We start from the raw sequence: 17209 nt of genomic DNA, 5'->3' as shown, positions 1-17209 counted from the left end.
GTAGTAGTTTTGTGCAAGGGTGGACTTTATCAAGTGTATAATGAATGAATTGGTGGGTTTGTTTTAGGTATGATCTTGGGACACACAGTGTTAAACAGTGGCAAGGCCATGGACATGGGGGTGTTGATGTATAGGGAGGTGACATCAACAATGATGAGGAGTAATCCAGGTTGTAATGGGCTGTGAATGCTTGAGAGATACTGAAGGAAGAAGTCCGTGTCATTGATATGGGAAATTGGGATGTGAGCATTGAGTTGGAGCTACTGTTCAACAAGAGCTTTGATTCCTGCAGGAGCATAGTAACCAGCTACAACGGGGCATCCAGGATTGTTAGGTTTCTGAGGTAAATATGTAGAAGTTGGAGATAGTTGGGGCATGGAGGGAGATGGCATCAATCACTACAGTTCATTATAGTAGTGTTAGAACCTTTGCATGCTGGAAAGATGATTCACTGTGCCCCTTTCTGAAGATAGTAGGTGGCTTTTTCTCCTCTGTCAAGAGGTTTGTGTTCTTGTGAAGGGACCTAGGAAGGGGGCTGCGTCCCAAGTTGGAAGTAAGGAATTTCTGTTAGGTAACTAGGGGTGCTTAGGTAGGAATGAGGAAGGGTGACAGATGGCTAGAGATGTGAACTGACACAGGCAAATTTCGTTGTACAATACACACCAGAAAGGGGGAGGGGGTAGACAAAAATGGAAAACAATTTGAGTGTGTGCAAAATGAAAATGCGATAGTGATAATTGTGCATGTGAGACAAAACAGCCTTGTTCAATCACATAAAATAACCAGAACAGTGTGTGGAAGGAGGACGTATATATTTGGAGACAACATGAGGTCGTCAGCTATTAAAATAATGTCGCACTGGAATCCAGCAATAGAGTAAGTAGGTGGGTAATGTGTGCTGCAGTCGAAGTGGCTACAAGCTCTGCCAGATGGTGTTACAAAAGTCCATTGCGACCATATTGGTCAGGGACGGTAATAAGCACATACCAGAAAGGTGTGTAGGAAAATGTAGGTAACGATGCAAGAGAGATAAAATACGATGTAGAACACAGGACAGCAGCAAAGGATAGACAGCAGTAGATACAGGACAGAAGAGTCCAGTTAGCAATAATTTTTACTACATACCGTATTTACTCGAATCTAAGCTGCACCTGAAAAATGAGACTCGAAATCAAGGAAAAAAAAAATTTCACGAATCTAAACCGCACCTGAAATTTGAGACGCGAAATTCAAGGGGAGAGAAAAGTTTTAGCAGCACTTCCAAATCAAAGCAAAGTTGGTCCATTCTAATATGAGACACAATTTAGGTCTAATTAATGATGATACAGCTACAGTAGTTTGGTTAGAGTCGTAAGCTTAGCAGTTAAGCTATTCCAGGTAGCCATTTCTACGCGTCAGGCACTCCATCCGTATTTATACGGGTACCCTTCCCTTTTCACGTGCTTCGTCTGCATTGAATTGATTGCTTATTTTTCTTTGATCCGATAAGTACCATTCTCTTTGTTATAGGTGTTTATGCTGAAAATGCATTACTCTACTGTGTCATGCATTGTTTGTCGCATTCTGTGTTTATGGCATGTTGCCGCTCGCAGCATGGCTTGCTTTTGTGCATGCTACCACTGCTTACAAATTAAAAAAATAAATAAAAATAGAGAGGAATCGTTTCATTAGCGAAACAATGGCAAGAGACTGCTATTTGTTGTTACTTACACTGCTGCTTTCTTTGATAATGATCAACAAGAAGCAAATAATAGAACGCGTATGATAGAAGATGTTCTGAACGAGAGTTTATAAAAAAATTTCTCAGTTTGAAAAATCTTTGCAGATGTCACTTTAGTACATTACATTCTGCACAAAAATTAGTCATCTTAGATTTAAAAATCCAGGCAATTGCCGTGCTTCATTTCTGACTGTATCACTATTAGGTATAAGAATAATACGAATATAAACATGACATGATTTGTATATTCTTCCGCATTTTCTGTTGTATCACTCTAGTTTCGTAATTTATTAGGCAGACAGGATTTAAATGAGATAGAGGCAAACACGGAAGAATACACGGCAAAATGTTTATATTCCCATTATTCTTAAGGTGAAGAGAATACTGCATGTGATTCACAATTCATAAAAGCTCCTATAAGCAACCATCTCTTCTCATAGGTAGGAAAAAATTCAGAACGTAGAGTTGGCCATATTGAAAAACACCCCAAACAGTCTTGCCAGTCGGATTTTCGTAGTACATTGAAATGCTGCTACATTTGAAGATGAACAATACGGAATTTGTATTTACTTCATTGGATAATGTATGAAAATGCAGTAAGCGAAACTCGAGGCAGAGAAAAAGCCTCATCTTCCACCTGGTTGGTTTTTTTACTGACGCGGAGGTTTTGGCGCCAGTATTCATCTTTGTGCCCACAAAGCATGCCTGTGTAGCGCTACATATATTCGACTGTAGAAGTTAGTTATGGCGGCACCTACCACCATTTTTCAGAACTTCCACTTACTTTGCACTCTATTCTAAGCTTCAGGTGGTTTTTTGGATTACAAAAACCGGAAAAAGTGCGGCTTAGATTCGAGTAAATACGGTAGATTGTCTACTCACACTTGCATACATTTTGTCAATAATTAATACTAGATTAGTAAGTGGAAATCAGTCCTCAGGTTCCACAACCCCACGCCCAGCTGTGGTTGCTTTCTGTTTATGTATAAATATTGAATTCTTGTCACCGTCATCTGGCTAGCCGTAGAAGCCTTAGTGTTATCTCTCGTAATCATAAATTCTCGTAAATCTACATCTTATGATAAAAAAATTATTTTTGTTACTAATGAATACACCACATGAATCAATTTGGTTTTTCCTTCAGGAATAATTTTAATTTGTAATTACTTCCTATTTTATCTAGTAAAATTGCAAGTATACTGGCCAGTACTTACTTTCAGGCTGCAATATCCTTATATTGAGAAGTAGAAAAAACTTTCTGTAGCCTTCATAACTGTTTGTTCCTAATGAAGAAACTAACATCTTCAAAAGCTATGAATTGTGGTTTTTGCCTACTACAATGTGTCTGAATCTGTACTGGAAGTTGGCCGACTGAAAGTAAGTGCTGGCCAGCCAATCTGTCGCCTTGTAATTTAAGTTTTCTGAGACAGTTTCATATTTTATTTAAAGACTTTGAAGCGAGCTTCATCATATTGGGCTTCTTTTGAAATAATTAGTTTTACTATTTTGTCCATCTGGAGCTTGATGAACTCTGTGTCTGTTATTCAATTAACGATTGTTACAAATACTTTTAAATGTATTCATGATTAAGAACATGTGGCTAGGCAATTTCAATGCTATTTTATCTATGCTTGTGTTTTTAGCTGGTTATGTTCTCCCACAACAATACTAACCAATATTGCTTTCCTGACATTCATTTTTCCTTGCTTTTTTATGTATACTGTTCATCATTTCGCACCATGAATGATGACTCACATAATACCACTCAGTCATTTAAAAATTGATTTTTAATTTAGAATAATAACACTAATTTATAATAATAATAATAATAATAATAATAATAATTGTTCGGTGATAAATATTAACTGTTTGTTATGCAAATTTTGTAGGCGTGCTCAGATCAAAATTGAAGAATGTGTTTGTTGGCGATCACTATATATACCAACTTTACTTGTGGTATAACCAGCAATTCCGAGCTCTTCATTGTGCATCATAAATGTATTGAAATAAGATATGCTTTTTATTTTAATCATCACAATGACAGTTTTTAAGAGGAAAACTTGCATCATAAATAGTGATTTAAGAAATTAGAAGTGGCACTTGCTTCACACGTACAGTAGGAATAATTAAGACAGTGAAAGTTTAAGGTATAGTGAGTAGTCCAAGCTTCAGAAATAACCTGTTTCAGTCTTTTGATACCTCCACCTTCAAGGTACTTCAAAATTTGTGAAAATGCTTATTACTCACTGGCAGTTCTTCAAAATGAAGTTATAATCAAACTTTGTAAGACTTCCAAGGAAACTTACAAAATGTTAGAAGTGAGCTAATGAGATGTTTTTGCTGGGCACCCAGTACTGTCATAACAGTTGCAGAATCATTCAATGTAAGTCTACACTTAGTAACTTGGAAAAAACTATGAACATGCAGTATTAATTGGAAGCCACTTTTTTTGACATCCCAAGTACAGACTGCCATGTCTGTGGATTCATTGCATGTTATATGGACAGTCAGTCATGAGAAGTTAGTTTGACAACCCACACATAATGGAAATATTTTAGACCTTTTAACTACAAAGAGGCATGACCTTATCATCAGTTTCAGTGTGATTAATGATCATCTTGTCATCATAATGATGATGGTTACTAGACCCATCAAGAAGGCTAGGACAGTATTTATGCTGGAAATAGCAGATAAGCAGTTGTTAGCATCTTACTTAGATAGTGAATAGATGTTATTTAGTTCCAATATAATGGGTCTTGAGAAATTATGGGCAAAGTGTAAATTGAAACTTCCTGGCAGATTAAAACTGTGTGCCCGACTGAGACTCGAACTCGGGACCTTTGCCTTTCGCGGGCAAGTGCTCTGGCAGACGTAAAGCTGTGAGTACCGGGTGTGAGTCGTGCTTCAGTAGCTCAGATGGTAGAGCACTTGCCCGCGAAAGGCAAAGGTCCCGAGTTCGAGTCTCTTTTGGGCACACAGTTTTAATCTGTCAGGAAGTTTCATATCAGCGCACACTCCACTGCAGAGTGAAAATCTCATTCTGGAAAGTGTAAATTGATTGTAAATCATGCTCTGGAGAACCGTGTACTAAGTGTATTAAGGACGGAAAAGAACCACAGTGGTTTAATAACATTGTGTCTACAAAAATCAGTGCACAAAGCATACAGTTTCCTCCGTCTCACCTTTGCAAAAGATCTTGAGAACTCAAGGTAATTCTGGTTCTGTGTAAAAACACTAAGCAGTAATTTACTAAGCAGTCATTCACTTGTCAACCAGTTTGATGTGGTGATATCAAAAGGAAAGCTGAAATTGTGAATTTCCTCTTTAAGAAATCATTCACACAGTGTCCTGTATTTTGGACATAGTAATATGCATCCCTGGTGCAGAGAAGCAGCTGAAACTATTGAGAACAAATGAGTCACCAAGTTGGGATGGAATCCCAGTTTGGTTATACAGGGAGACTCTATGGCATTGGCCCCTTTGCTTATCAAGAGTTCTTCACCCAGTGCAAAGTTCCAAACGACCAACAATCCAGGTGACTCTATATATAAGAAGGGTAAAAGAATGAACTTGCAAAATTGCAAACCAATGTCCTTAGCATCAGTCGGCTGCAGAATTGGTGAACGTATTCTAATGTCAAATATAATGAATTTCCACGAGAGGGAAAAGTTTCTGTCCACAAATCAGCACAGATTTAGAAAGCATTGCTCATGTGAAACTCAGCATGTCCTTTCTCACACAATACTTTGTGAATTTTGGATGGAGGGCAGCAGGCACATTCTATATTACTAGATTTCTGGAAAGCATTGTACATGGTGTCATACTGTAGACTGTTAACAAAGGTCCAAGTGTATGGAATAGCTTCCTGGATACACGAGTCAATCTAAGACTCATTATGTAATAGAACTCAGTATTTTGTCAGCAAGTGTTCAGCAGATACAAGGGTATCATCATTGTCAGGACTGCCAGAGTTAAATGTGACAGGACTGCTCTTGTTCCCTGTGTACATAAATGATTTGACTCATAGTGAGCAACCGTCTGATACTGGTTGCTGATATGGATATAAAATATGGGGAAAGTATTGTAGGTGACTGTGGGATACAGAATTGGCCAGGGTGAATGGAAGCTTAATGTAGATAAGTGTAAGTTAATGGAGATTATTAGGAAAAACAGTCCTGTAATGTTTGGCTAAAGTATTAGCATCATGTCGATTATATATATAGACAATGACGCAGAGCAATACGAAATGGAGTTGGTTCTAGAGGTTGGTAGTAGGGAAAGCAAACGGTCAACTTCAGTTTATTGGTAGAATTTGAGGAAAGTATAGTTCGTCTATAATGGAGACTGTGTATAGAACACTTGTGTGTTCCATTCTTGAGTGCTGCTTGACTGTTTGGGATCCCAACCAGGTCGACTTAAAGGAATACATCGAGGGATTTCAGAGGAGTGCTGCTAGATTTGTTACCGGTAGGTGCGATCAACAGGTATTAGAGGGATGCTTTGTGTACTCAAATTGGAATCTGTGGAGGAAGCACGACATTTTTGTGAAACGTTGTTTAGAAAATTTAGAGACTTGACATTTGCAGCTGACTGCACAATAATTGAAAAAATTGAAGGCGATAAATTCATATATGAAGACAAGACAACTGAAGAAATAACTTTTGTCTTCTTCAAAGCTTTTGTTGTATCATACCGTGTCCCACTTGCTACCAGGGCCAGAAGTGACAGCGTTTGTGACAAATTACTTGATGTACTGCTTCACATATTTTCTCGAAAGTGTTAATTCACAGAATCAGATTAATTCTCTTTATAGTTACACTATTAAAATCAGACTCAATGTGGCTTGTTGGCCCAGTGGTTAAGTGCCAGTCTTCAAATCCAAAGTTCTCAGGTTGTCTCCTGTCAGTCCTAGGATTTTTGTCACTCATCCTTCCTTGTACCACAGGCAATTATTGATAATCTGAAAAGTGCCTAATTGCACCGTGACTTGGAGAACCCATTAAACTTAAGTTTTTCTTTTAAGTGGCTGGGTAGAATGAAGTGTAGTGAAGTTCTGTGGCATTCAAATCAACCTTTGGGTTGATAACAGCTTTATATTAAGGGTCATAAGCCTCACTTTGACTAATGATACAGGGGCGATAATTACAGCTAGCAATCCAACAACTTTCAGGAAGATTGCAAGATCTGACTACTGGACAGCGATATGCACACCACTAACAAGTCGTACAAAATACATCGCCTTGAGCTGGCTCCTAGCAACTTCCACCAATAATATCTTGCTACCACCCCCCAATAAAAGAAGAAGAAGAAACAGGCTTCTGATTCTTTGAGCCTTTCTATATTTGAAAAGTAACTTCATTGGATGAAGGCTCAAGAACTATTGATTTCAGTTAAACACCTTGAAACCCCAACTCTGCACTACACTATTGATGGAACATTACACTCTTTAATCTACTTTACTTCCTACAGGGCACACAACTTACCACCCCAATCCCACTAGACCTGGCAGCCAGCTGGCTGCGTGTTTTGTCAAGTTATTCTGTAACATGCTGCTACTTGCCAGGACTGAACGAAAGTTTATTTCCATTAGACATTGGAAAACACTGACCATCATGGGATATCACAAGCCCTTAAACCACCTTAATTGGTTCCATCCACAACCTATTTAGAAGTATTATGTAAAGACCAGCGCACATGTAACTACCCACAAGCTTTGGTATAATTTTGCAGTCCTGGTTTAAGTATCAGTTATTTTCTTAATGAGTAAGGAAAATCGGTTGTCACTGTTACTCACTGTAGAGCCATATTTTAAGACTGTTAAATGCCACATTTGGCATATTGCCAAAAGTTAAAGTTGATTTATTTTTTTACATTCTGTGGTTTTTGTCATATTTTTCAATACATCTACATCTACATGGATACCTCTGTAAATCACATTTAAGTGCCTGGCAGAGGGTTCTTCAAACCACCTTCACAATTCTCTATTATTCCAATGTGGTATAGCGTGGTATAGCGTGTGGAAAGAAGAAACATCTATCTTTTCGTACGAGCTCTGATTTCCCTTCTTTTATGGTGCTGATCATGTCTCCCTATGTAGGTTGGTGTCAACAAAATATTTTCACATTCTGAGGAGAAAGTTAGTGATTGGAATTTCATGAGAGGATTCCGTCACAACGAAAAATGCCTTTCTTTTAAGGATGTCCAGCCCAAATCCTGTATCATTTTTGTGACACTCTCTTCCATATTTTGCAATAATACAAAACGTGCTGCCCTTCTTTGAGCTTTTTCGATGTACTCCGTCAGTCCTATCTGAACAGCAGTATTCTAAAAGAGGATGGACAAGTGTAGCGTAGGCAGTCTCCTTAGTAGATCTGTTACGTTTTCAAAGTGTCCTGCCAATAAAACGCAGTGTTTGGTTAGCCTTCCACACAACATTTTCTGCGTATTCCTTCCAATTTAAGTTGTTCGTAATTGTAATACCTACGTATTTAGTTGAATTTGCGGCTTTTAGGTTAGACTGATTTATCGTGTAATCGAAGTTTAATGAATTCCTTTTAGCACTCATGTGGATGACCTCACACTTTTATTATTTAGGATCAGTTGCCAATTTTCGCACTCATGAGATAGCTTTTTGTAAATTGTTTTACAGTTTGTTTTGATATTCTGATGACTTTATTAGTCGATAAATGACAGTGTCATCCGCAAACAACCTAAGACGGCTGCTCAGATTGTCTCCCAAATTGTTTATATAGATAAGGAACAGCAAAGAGCCTATAACACTACCTTGTGGAATGCCAGAAATCACTTCTGTTTAACTCGATGACTTTCCATCAGTTACTATGAACTGTGACCTCTCTGATAGGAAATCACAAATCCAGTGACATAACTGAGACGATATTCCATAAGCACGCAATTTCACTAAAAGCTGCTTTTGCGGTACAGTGTCAAAAGCCTTCTGGAAATCCATAAGTGCAGAATCGATCTGCCCTGTTAATAGCACTCAACACTTCATGTGAATAAAGAGCTAGTTGTGCTTCACAGGAACGATGTTTTTTAAGCCCATGTTGTCTATGTGTCAATAGACAGTTTTCTTCGAGGTAATTCATAATCTTTGAACATAATATATGTCCCAAAATCATGCTGCATATCGACATTAACAATATGGGCCTGTAATTTTATGGATTACTGGTGTTACCTTTCTTGAATATTGGCGTGATCTGTGCAACTTTCCAGTCTTTGGGTACAGATCTTTCGTCGAGCAAACGGTTGTATATGATAGTTAAGTATGGAGCTAATGTATTGGCATACTCCGAAAGGAACCTAATTGGTATACAGTCTGGACCAGAAGACTTGCTTTTATAATGTGGTTTAAGTTGCTTCCCTAATCGCAGGGTATTTACTTCTACGTTACTCATGTTGGCAGCTGTTCTTGACTCGAATTCTGTAATATTTACTTCGTCGTCTTTTGTGAAGGCATTTTGGAAGGCTGTGTTTAGTAACTCTGCTTTGGCAGCACTGTCTTCTATAGTATCTTCATTAAACATGTATTTTCGCTAACATATCGAGGGTAAATTAAAGTCACCACCAATTATTATCGTATGAATCGGGTATGTGTTTGAAATCAAACTCAAGTTTTCTTTGAACCTTTCAGCAACTGTATCATCTGAATTGGAAAGTTGTTAAAAGGATCCTATTATTATTTTATTGTGGTTGCCGACAATAACCTCTGCCCTTACTAACTCACAGGAAGTATCTATTTCAAATTTCGCGACAAGTTAAAGTACTTCCAACAGCAACAAACATGCCACCACCAACAGTGTTTAGCCTATGCTTTCAGAACACCGTTAGATACTTTGCAAAAATTTCAGCTGCGCTTATATCCGGCTTTAGCCAGCTTTCAGTGCCTATAACGATTTGAGCATCATTGCTTTCTATTAGCACTTGGAGATCTGATTCTTTCTAAACGCAGCTACGACAATTTACAACTGTTACACCAGTGGTTGCTGTATCTACATTCTTCCTGTTTTTGACCTGCACCCTTTGTGACTGAAGCCCCTCTTGTGTTTTCCCGAGATCCTCTAACCTAAAAAACCGCCCAGTCCACGCCACACAGACCCTGCTACCCATGCAGCCACCTCCTGCATACAGTGGACACCTGACCTATTCAGCAGAACCCAAAACTCAACCACACTTTGGCGCAAGTCAAGGAATCTGCAACCTACACAGTCGCAGAACCGTTTGTGCCTCTGATTCAGACCCTCCACTCGGCTCTGTACCAGAGGTCCGCAATCGGTCCTGTCGACTGTGCTGCAAATGGTCAGCTCTGCTTTCATCTTGCAAGCAAGAATGGCAGCCTTTACCACTTCCATTTGCCACTTGAAACCAGAGAGAATCTCTTCTTATCCAAAGTGACACACGTCATTGATATCGACGTGAGCAACCGTGTGCAGTTGGCTGCACCCTGCGCTCTTCATGGTATACGGGAGGACACTTTCCACGTCTGGAATGACTCCACCTGATATGCACACAGAGTGCACATTGGTTTTCTTTCCCTTCTTGTTTGCCAAGTCCCTAATGGGCCCCATAACGTGCCTAGCATTGGGGCTCCCAACTATCAATAATCCCACCCTCCGTGATTGCCTAGATCTTGCAGGCTGAGTGGTTTCCTCTGAAACAGGACAGGCGACAGCATCAGCCACAGACATCGCCTGGAACCTGTTTGTCAGTCAAACCCGCTAGGCTTTATGTGCGGCTGCGTGGGAAGTCTTTTGACGCCTGCTTCCCACTGGGGCGACCTCCCACTCGACCACAGGTGCAAGCAGTAACTGGGTTGGCCACTGGTGAGGACCGATTGGAGGACTCAGACGTCCTGGACCCCGTGGAAAACTAAACTATGCAGATAAACGGACTATTGGCGCATGCTGCGCAGGAACTGTGTCTAATAATACTCAGAGATTCGAATATCTAACTATTGAAGCACTCCGGTGAAACTAAATAATTTTCGCCTGATTAGGTTTACTTTCCAACGCAAATGAAAACGTGAGAACTGTGCCTATTACATATTAAATTCACACACAGAAACTCTAGAAACTAATAAATAATAAAATTCATGTTAAACAAATAGCTGTTAAATTCTAGGCGAATATCATATTATTTACTCATTTTATGTAAATATTCACTTGATTGTAAGTTAATAATGTTTGAAGTGCCTAAGACAGTTTCCTAATCGCACTTTTTGTATTATGAATTGCAGGTGACAAATTGGGAAGAGTCGTTCATATTATCCAGTCCCGTGAGCCATCTTTGCGTGATTCCAATCCTGATGAGATAGAAATTGACTTTGAAACCCTAAAACCATCAACCCTGCGTGAGCTGGAATCATATGTTGCCTCTTGTCTGAGAAAAAAGCCACGTAAGCCATACTGTAAGTCACATTACTAACATCCTGCTATTTTGTGACATTCCCAGTACTAAATAATGTTTTAATGAATTCAATTTTTCATACCAATATTAGAGAGAGCCTTCATTTGCTTTAAATGTCATTATTGTACTTTATAAACCAGCTCAGTTTCGTGGATACTGGATGTTATTATTTATAAGAGAATTACATATCATTTATTCACACTTAATACTGGGAATGTTGCATGACGTGTGTGGTTCTGCCATAGTGTTTCATTGTTCTTTTTGCATGAGAGGTAAATGATAGGTAGTAGTAATTACTTTAAAAGCCTGTGTGTATGCTGATACCCAAAGGTACATCTGTGAATTTCCACAATAATAACATTGTGGCTAAAAACTGGAGGAAGTTGCAAATAGTAACAAAATTTTCATTTACTTATGTTACATATCATTCAAATGATTGCATGAAGCAATAATGAATGTTCGTTGGATATTTTTGGAATAATTTTGCTTCTGTCCTTATCCTGTAGTTAAAAACTGCTTTACCTACACGTATTGACATTGTGTTGGTAAGATCTTAAGTTTTGCTCAATCTGGGAAACATGTTCCTGGAATCATCATTGATCTCTAGTTACCAGTGCTGTAAAAGGTGGGAACTTCCAGCTTCCCTCAGTTAGTACTTTGTCGTGTGTAAGCAACCAGCTAAAATATGCACCAAAGTTAAACATTGTTTAAACTGCATCAGTAAAATTAAGAACATGGTCTAAGTTTCATGTTAGGTGAAGCAAAGTGACTGTTCACTGATGTGCGAGATCAAATTGAAATTGGTAATCTACAGAAGTTTGGTCATTTTTTATGATAAGGAGAAGGCAACGATACAGTGGCTTGTTTTGTGTGTTAACAGGTATATTCTCACACCACCCACATCTTTGTGACTTTAAATGTGATGCAATATATGAGGCTGGATAAAAGAATACAATAGTTTTTTTGTAATATAAGAAATGGAAAACAAGTGTACAGGTTTCAGCAAACAGAACATACTAATTTAGCCGTGGTGCATCCCCAACCATCAGAGTTCCAGCAACCAGACTGTGCTGCAGTGCCTTAAAAACTTCAATAACTATGGCTACATAAATATAATGGAAAATCCTGGGTGTAATACAAATATTGGAAGGACTAAATGAATGACAACATTACTATGTAGCTGGACAACTTCCTTTTTTCAGAGCTAACTGATTTAGGACAAAACACACACACACACACACACACACACACACACACACACACACACACACACACACGTACTTGGCTTTGTTGTTGCAGCTGAACCAGGTATGAATAAATTGTACCAGCAATGCAATTTAGTCCATACGTTTGGATGTGTCAGGTGGAGTTGAGGTGGTTAGAGGAGAAAGGTGGCGAGAATGGAGGACACACACCACTAATTCAAGCACTCTCACACAAACTGAAAATGAGGAATCCTTCATTGTGAAATATTACGCTGATAAAAACTTTACCAAGGCTTAACCTACCTTTCATCCTGCTCCTAACTAAAATCCTTACTGCACCAACTCCCAATTCCCCTCTGTATGGATCGTCCCCTGCAAAAGACTTGGGTGCAAGACTTGCCGTATAAAACCTATCCAGCAAGTCCTATTCCAGCCCCATAACAGGCATGTGCCTCCTGCGAAAGTAGCCAGATCATACTCGAGCTGTATTGTAACTTTTGCAGTCAACTGCCCACCAGAATGATTGGCCGCTGCTAAACTATGGCCAAGCACCCAGTAGTGGATCACACTAATGAGCACAATATAATATACTTATGTGACTGCTTCTTCACAACTCGTGCCAACCATCTGGATTTCCCTCACGTCCCTCCTTCAAACTCCAGCTTCTCTGAATTACATAGATATGAATTGTTCCTTCAGAACTCTGCACTCCATCTGGCCTCAATCTCTGCTAGCCCCTGCCCCATCCCACCCCTGCCCCCATATCCTCCACTTCATTCGGTCTACACTCACACCCTCCCCCTTCCCCCATTTTATCTCTCCCTCCCAATCTACTTCTCCACTTCATTATATACAACACGCAAGTCGCATTGCCCCTGCCAGGGCAAGCTGATTGGTGCCACATCGCTGTCATGCTCCCTTGCTGCCTTACCCTCCCTGCCATTAGCCATTCCTCCCTCTATCCCTCCTCTCGACTACTTCACCTGACACAACCCCTTATCCCAGTTTAGCTGCCATGCCAATAAAATGTAGTGAATTGACACACTGAAGCCGTGAGTAACTGAATGTGCGTGCCTGTCTGTGTGTCAATGTAGTGCTGAAGAAGGAAAGTGTCTGAAAGCTTAGCAGTGTTTTCCATCTTGTTAATGTGCCCATTAACCACTCAACACCTCGACCATAATGGAAGTTGTTATCTTTGTTTCTTCCTAAATTAATCATTGTAGATTCAGATAAGAGACTATTGAATGTGGCTGCTTTATCCACACACACATTTATCCGTGTGTGTAGTGTTCCCGAAAATAAATATCCCAGCCACACAAAATAAATGAATTTAGTTGGTTATGCTGTCACATATTTGTAGTTCAGACGATTTTCCAAATTTGGATATTTTAAGACCTAGACATAATTATTTAAATAAAAATAAATTTTTAGTATTACATTTTTATGTCAGAGTAAAAAGTTAAAAATAATTTCTCTTAGCCCAATACAGATAGTTTTGAAAATTCGCGATTGTGTGTTTTTAATAGCTATGAAAATGCTTCCAAGATTTATAACAAACAATATGAGGCACGTGCAAAAAATAATAGTTTGGAAGTGAACTAGTCCTGCATCAATTATATATTGTATGCACCCCAAGTTTTTCATAATAAATGCCACAAGTATTTATATAGCTAATTAAAATTCACAATTACAAATTTCCAGAACTATCTGTATTGGGCTTTGTACTTTTTCAGTCTGAAATAAAAAAAAAAGTTACATGAAAAAGTTATTTTATATAGATAATTATTTTCTTTCTTTTTTTAGTGTTGTGGATGTGAAATGTTTCAGTTGATCTCAAACATTTTGATGGGATTACAACAGATACGTGTGGCAAATTTCAGGTTTATTTCAGTTTCTCTTCACGAGTCAAACAGCGTATTGCTTCCTACTACATATGTCATAAGAAAAAACCATGAAGGTAAAAGTTAGAGAGATTTGAGCTCGCACAGGGGCTTACTTGCAACTGTTCTTCCCATGAACCATTTGCAACTTGAACAGGAAAGGGGGGAAACGACAACGGTACACAAAGTACACTCCACCACACAGCAGACAAGCAAGTGAGTTACATTGCACTGCCATCCAGTTCTGTGCTGTGTTGAAAGTTTCAAGTGTTTAGCTCATGGGGAAGTTAATTTAAAATCAGTTGCAAAATTTGGATCAAATGGACAGATAGAAAACGAATTAATAAAAACATAATAAAGTGAGTCATGAATGTACCAAATTTGATTGATGTTGCTTCATACGTCCCTGAGTAATGCTTTTATATCACTCCTTTTCATCCCCACCCTCTGTAGGGATGCTATAGGGTTCTTACTGCCACAGTAATTTTTTTTTCAGGTTCTAAGTGTTGTGTGTGCCAAGTTTGGTGAAAATTTGCTTCAGGCATTACAGAGGCTCACCTATAAATCAGATGAATTCTTGCAGACACTTAGTGCAGCACGTAATTGACGCACTTAAAGCGTGTAGGTCCAGTGACACAAACTGCTAAGCACGGCTGTTGTATGTCACCCCATTTTCATCCCACCTCCTCCCCTATTGCAGGTAGATAGTTCTTACCCCCATACAATTGCACTGTCGTCCAGTTCTGAGCTGTGTTTAGAATTTCAAGTCTGTAGCTCATCGGGAACTTAATTTAGAATCAGTCATCAAATTTGTAGCGAACAGACAGACAAGAAAGAATCCTAATAAAAAAGTGTTAAAATTATCCTGCTGCATATAAATTCATCAAAAACTGGCACATTCTTTGGTATGTGGCACATTTGTGCTTCTGGCTCTCCATCTAGGCAGACATAGGACAAAGGCAGAATAATGAAAGGAAAATGTATAGATACTGAAGGAAATAGCGCACAAAACCACAAATCAGAATGCATATACAGCACAAAAATTGGAAATAATAATGGTGGTGGTAATAATAATAATAATAATAATAATAATAATAATAATAATAATAATAGTGTAATTTTGTGCCTCTTCTCTCTCCTCTGATCCACCAAGTGTGGTGGCACAGTGGTTATGACATTGGACTCACATTCGGCAGGTCCAGAGTTCAAATCCATGTTGCAGCCACCCAGATTCAGGTATTTGCAGGCGTTTACTGAAAGGTATTACCAGTTTCCTTCCCCTCCTTCCAAAATTTTAACTTGTTCTTTATCTTGAGTGGCATCTTTGCTAACAAACTGAATTTTCCTCCTCCCACTCCTCCTCCTCCTCCTACTCTAACCCGGACTATGGATCCACTATACGATCCATCTAACACTGTGTGTAAATTGTGATTGATTCATCTCACACAGATGCTAATTATTTGATTAGAGGACAGGTCACGTCTCAGAAAAAGGGAATACAGCTTCACTGATATAAAAAAGAAGTCAGTTTTTAAACATTAATGTTCCATGCACATCATTTTTTGCTTGTCCTGTTTCAGTTTCTCTTCATTATGTGATGCAGAAACTGTTTTAAAATTTTCAAAATATAGTGTTTTTAATGTCGGCTGTGTGTGTGTGGGGGGGGGGGGGGGGCATGCGGGCACGAGTGAGTGAGTGAGAGACCTCTGCAACAGTTACCCGTTCCAGCAGTTGGTAAGTAGACCTTGTCTTCTGTCAAAAACAGTGTTTTCATTCTATTATTAATGTATAATTTGAGTCATTGGCTGACATTGCAGTTTTGCTGCTTCAAGGGAATGCATATATAATATCTGTACATTCTTATATGTAACGCCACTGAATTCAGTGGAATCATGATAGCAAACAAAACTGCTTCAAATAGTTTGAACTATTTTAATTCCTGTTAAGGCTTTACACAGTACTCTGGGGCCAGGGTACAGAAGGTTTTCTGAAGGGGTTTGTGAATGTGTGTGTGTGTGTGTGTGTGTGTGTGTGTGTGTGTGTGTGTGTGTGTGTGTGTTTGTGTGTGTGTTTGTGTTTGTGTTTGTTTGGGGGGGGGGGGAGAATTTTTCTTCAGCTCTACCTAATGTCATTGCTTAAAGTCACTTTTCTCAGAGCCTGAATACTTACAAGCATGGTAGTGTGCATGTAACTACATATATTATGTAAATTATGAAAGGAAAAAGTACTAAGACACATTTGGAACAGTTAACATACATTGTATATTAATTAGCCATCATGTGTACGTGAACTGAGCACAGGACCCCGAGCTAGTGCAGCTCTCTTTCCTTTCCGGGCTGCATACCTTCCCTTCCCTTCCTTTCCTCTTCTCTCTCTCTCTCTCTCTCTCTCTCCCTCCCTCCCCCCCCCCCCCCCTCTCCCTCCCTCCCTGGGACATGTTTTGTGCCTACGGCCGGAGACGACCGCTTATGACTGTAAGACCTGGTTTCTCTTCTCTTCTTTTCTCTCTATACTGAAAGGTCTCTGTCCTCAATTCATCCTTCTCTTTTCCTTGATTCTTCTCTTAACCTCCTCGTCTGCTGCGGCATTTGAGATCTCTTCTTTCCTGTTCTTTGTTCCTCCCTTTCTCTTTCTTTTCTCCCTGTGCATGTCTTAAGGCCGATCCACGTGTTCCCATGCCTAGCCATTGACGGGGTAACGCATAATTCCCCGCTCCAGGTAGACAGTTAGAACATGTACGTACCCACTGGTAGAGGCCGGGCCCAGGGAAGGGTGATACCCGAGCTGGTACCTTCCGAACCTGCCTATTGGTCCCTCTGTCTGTTTCTCGGGAGGTGTGACCTGAGGTGTGGAAAATCACCAAAGGCCGGAGTGCCCTCAGAAAGGGCCCCTGCTAGGAAGGAGCTCACCATCAGAGACGCTGGTAATCATGGGGGGTACTTCCGCAATGGCTTCCTATACTTCTAAAGCTTCTGCCCACA

At 39.4% G+C, this 17209-nt stretch overlaps 1 protein-coding gene across 10 annotated transcripts in view; it reads left to right on the top strand.

Annotated features, from left to right (window-relative positions):
• LOC126297387 (homeotic protein female sterile-like) overlaps nt 1-17209 on the top strand; it is a 242152-nt gene that overhangs the window by 180377 nt on the left and 44566 nt on the right. For 6 of the 10 annotated variants that reach the window (XM_049988124.1, XM_049988120.1, XM_049988121.1 and 3 more), the window contains one exon: nt 10974-11144. In XM_049988124.1, the coding sequence (XP_049844081.1) occupies nt 10974-11144 (171 nt within the window). The remainder of the gene's footprint in view (nt 1-10973; nt 11145-17209) is intronic. The other 4 variants (XM_049988127.1, XM_049988126.1, XM_049988125.1 and 1 more) reach the window with 1 other exon arrangement.

This window comes from Schistocerca gregaria, chromosome X (assembly GCF_023897955.1).
Source record: "Schistocerca gregaria isolate iqSchGreg1 chromosome X, iqSchGreg1.2, whole genome shotgun sequence".
Lineage (NCBI taxonomy): Eukaryota > Metazoa > Arthropoda > Insecta > Orthoptera > Acrididae > Schistocerca > Schistocerca gregaria.
The sequence above is the reverse complement of the archived record's forward strand: the minus strand, read 5'-3'. Positions and strand labels throughout refer to the sequence as shown.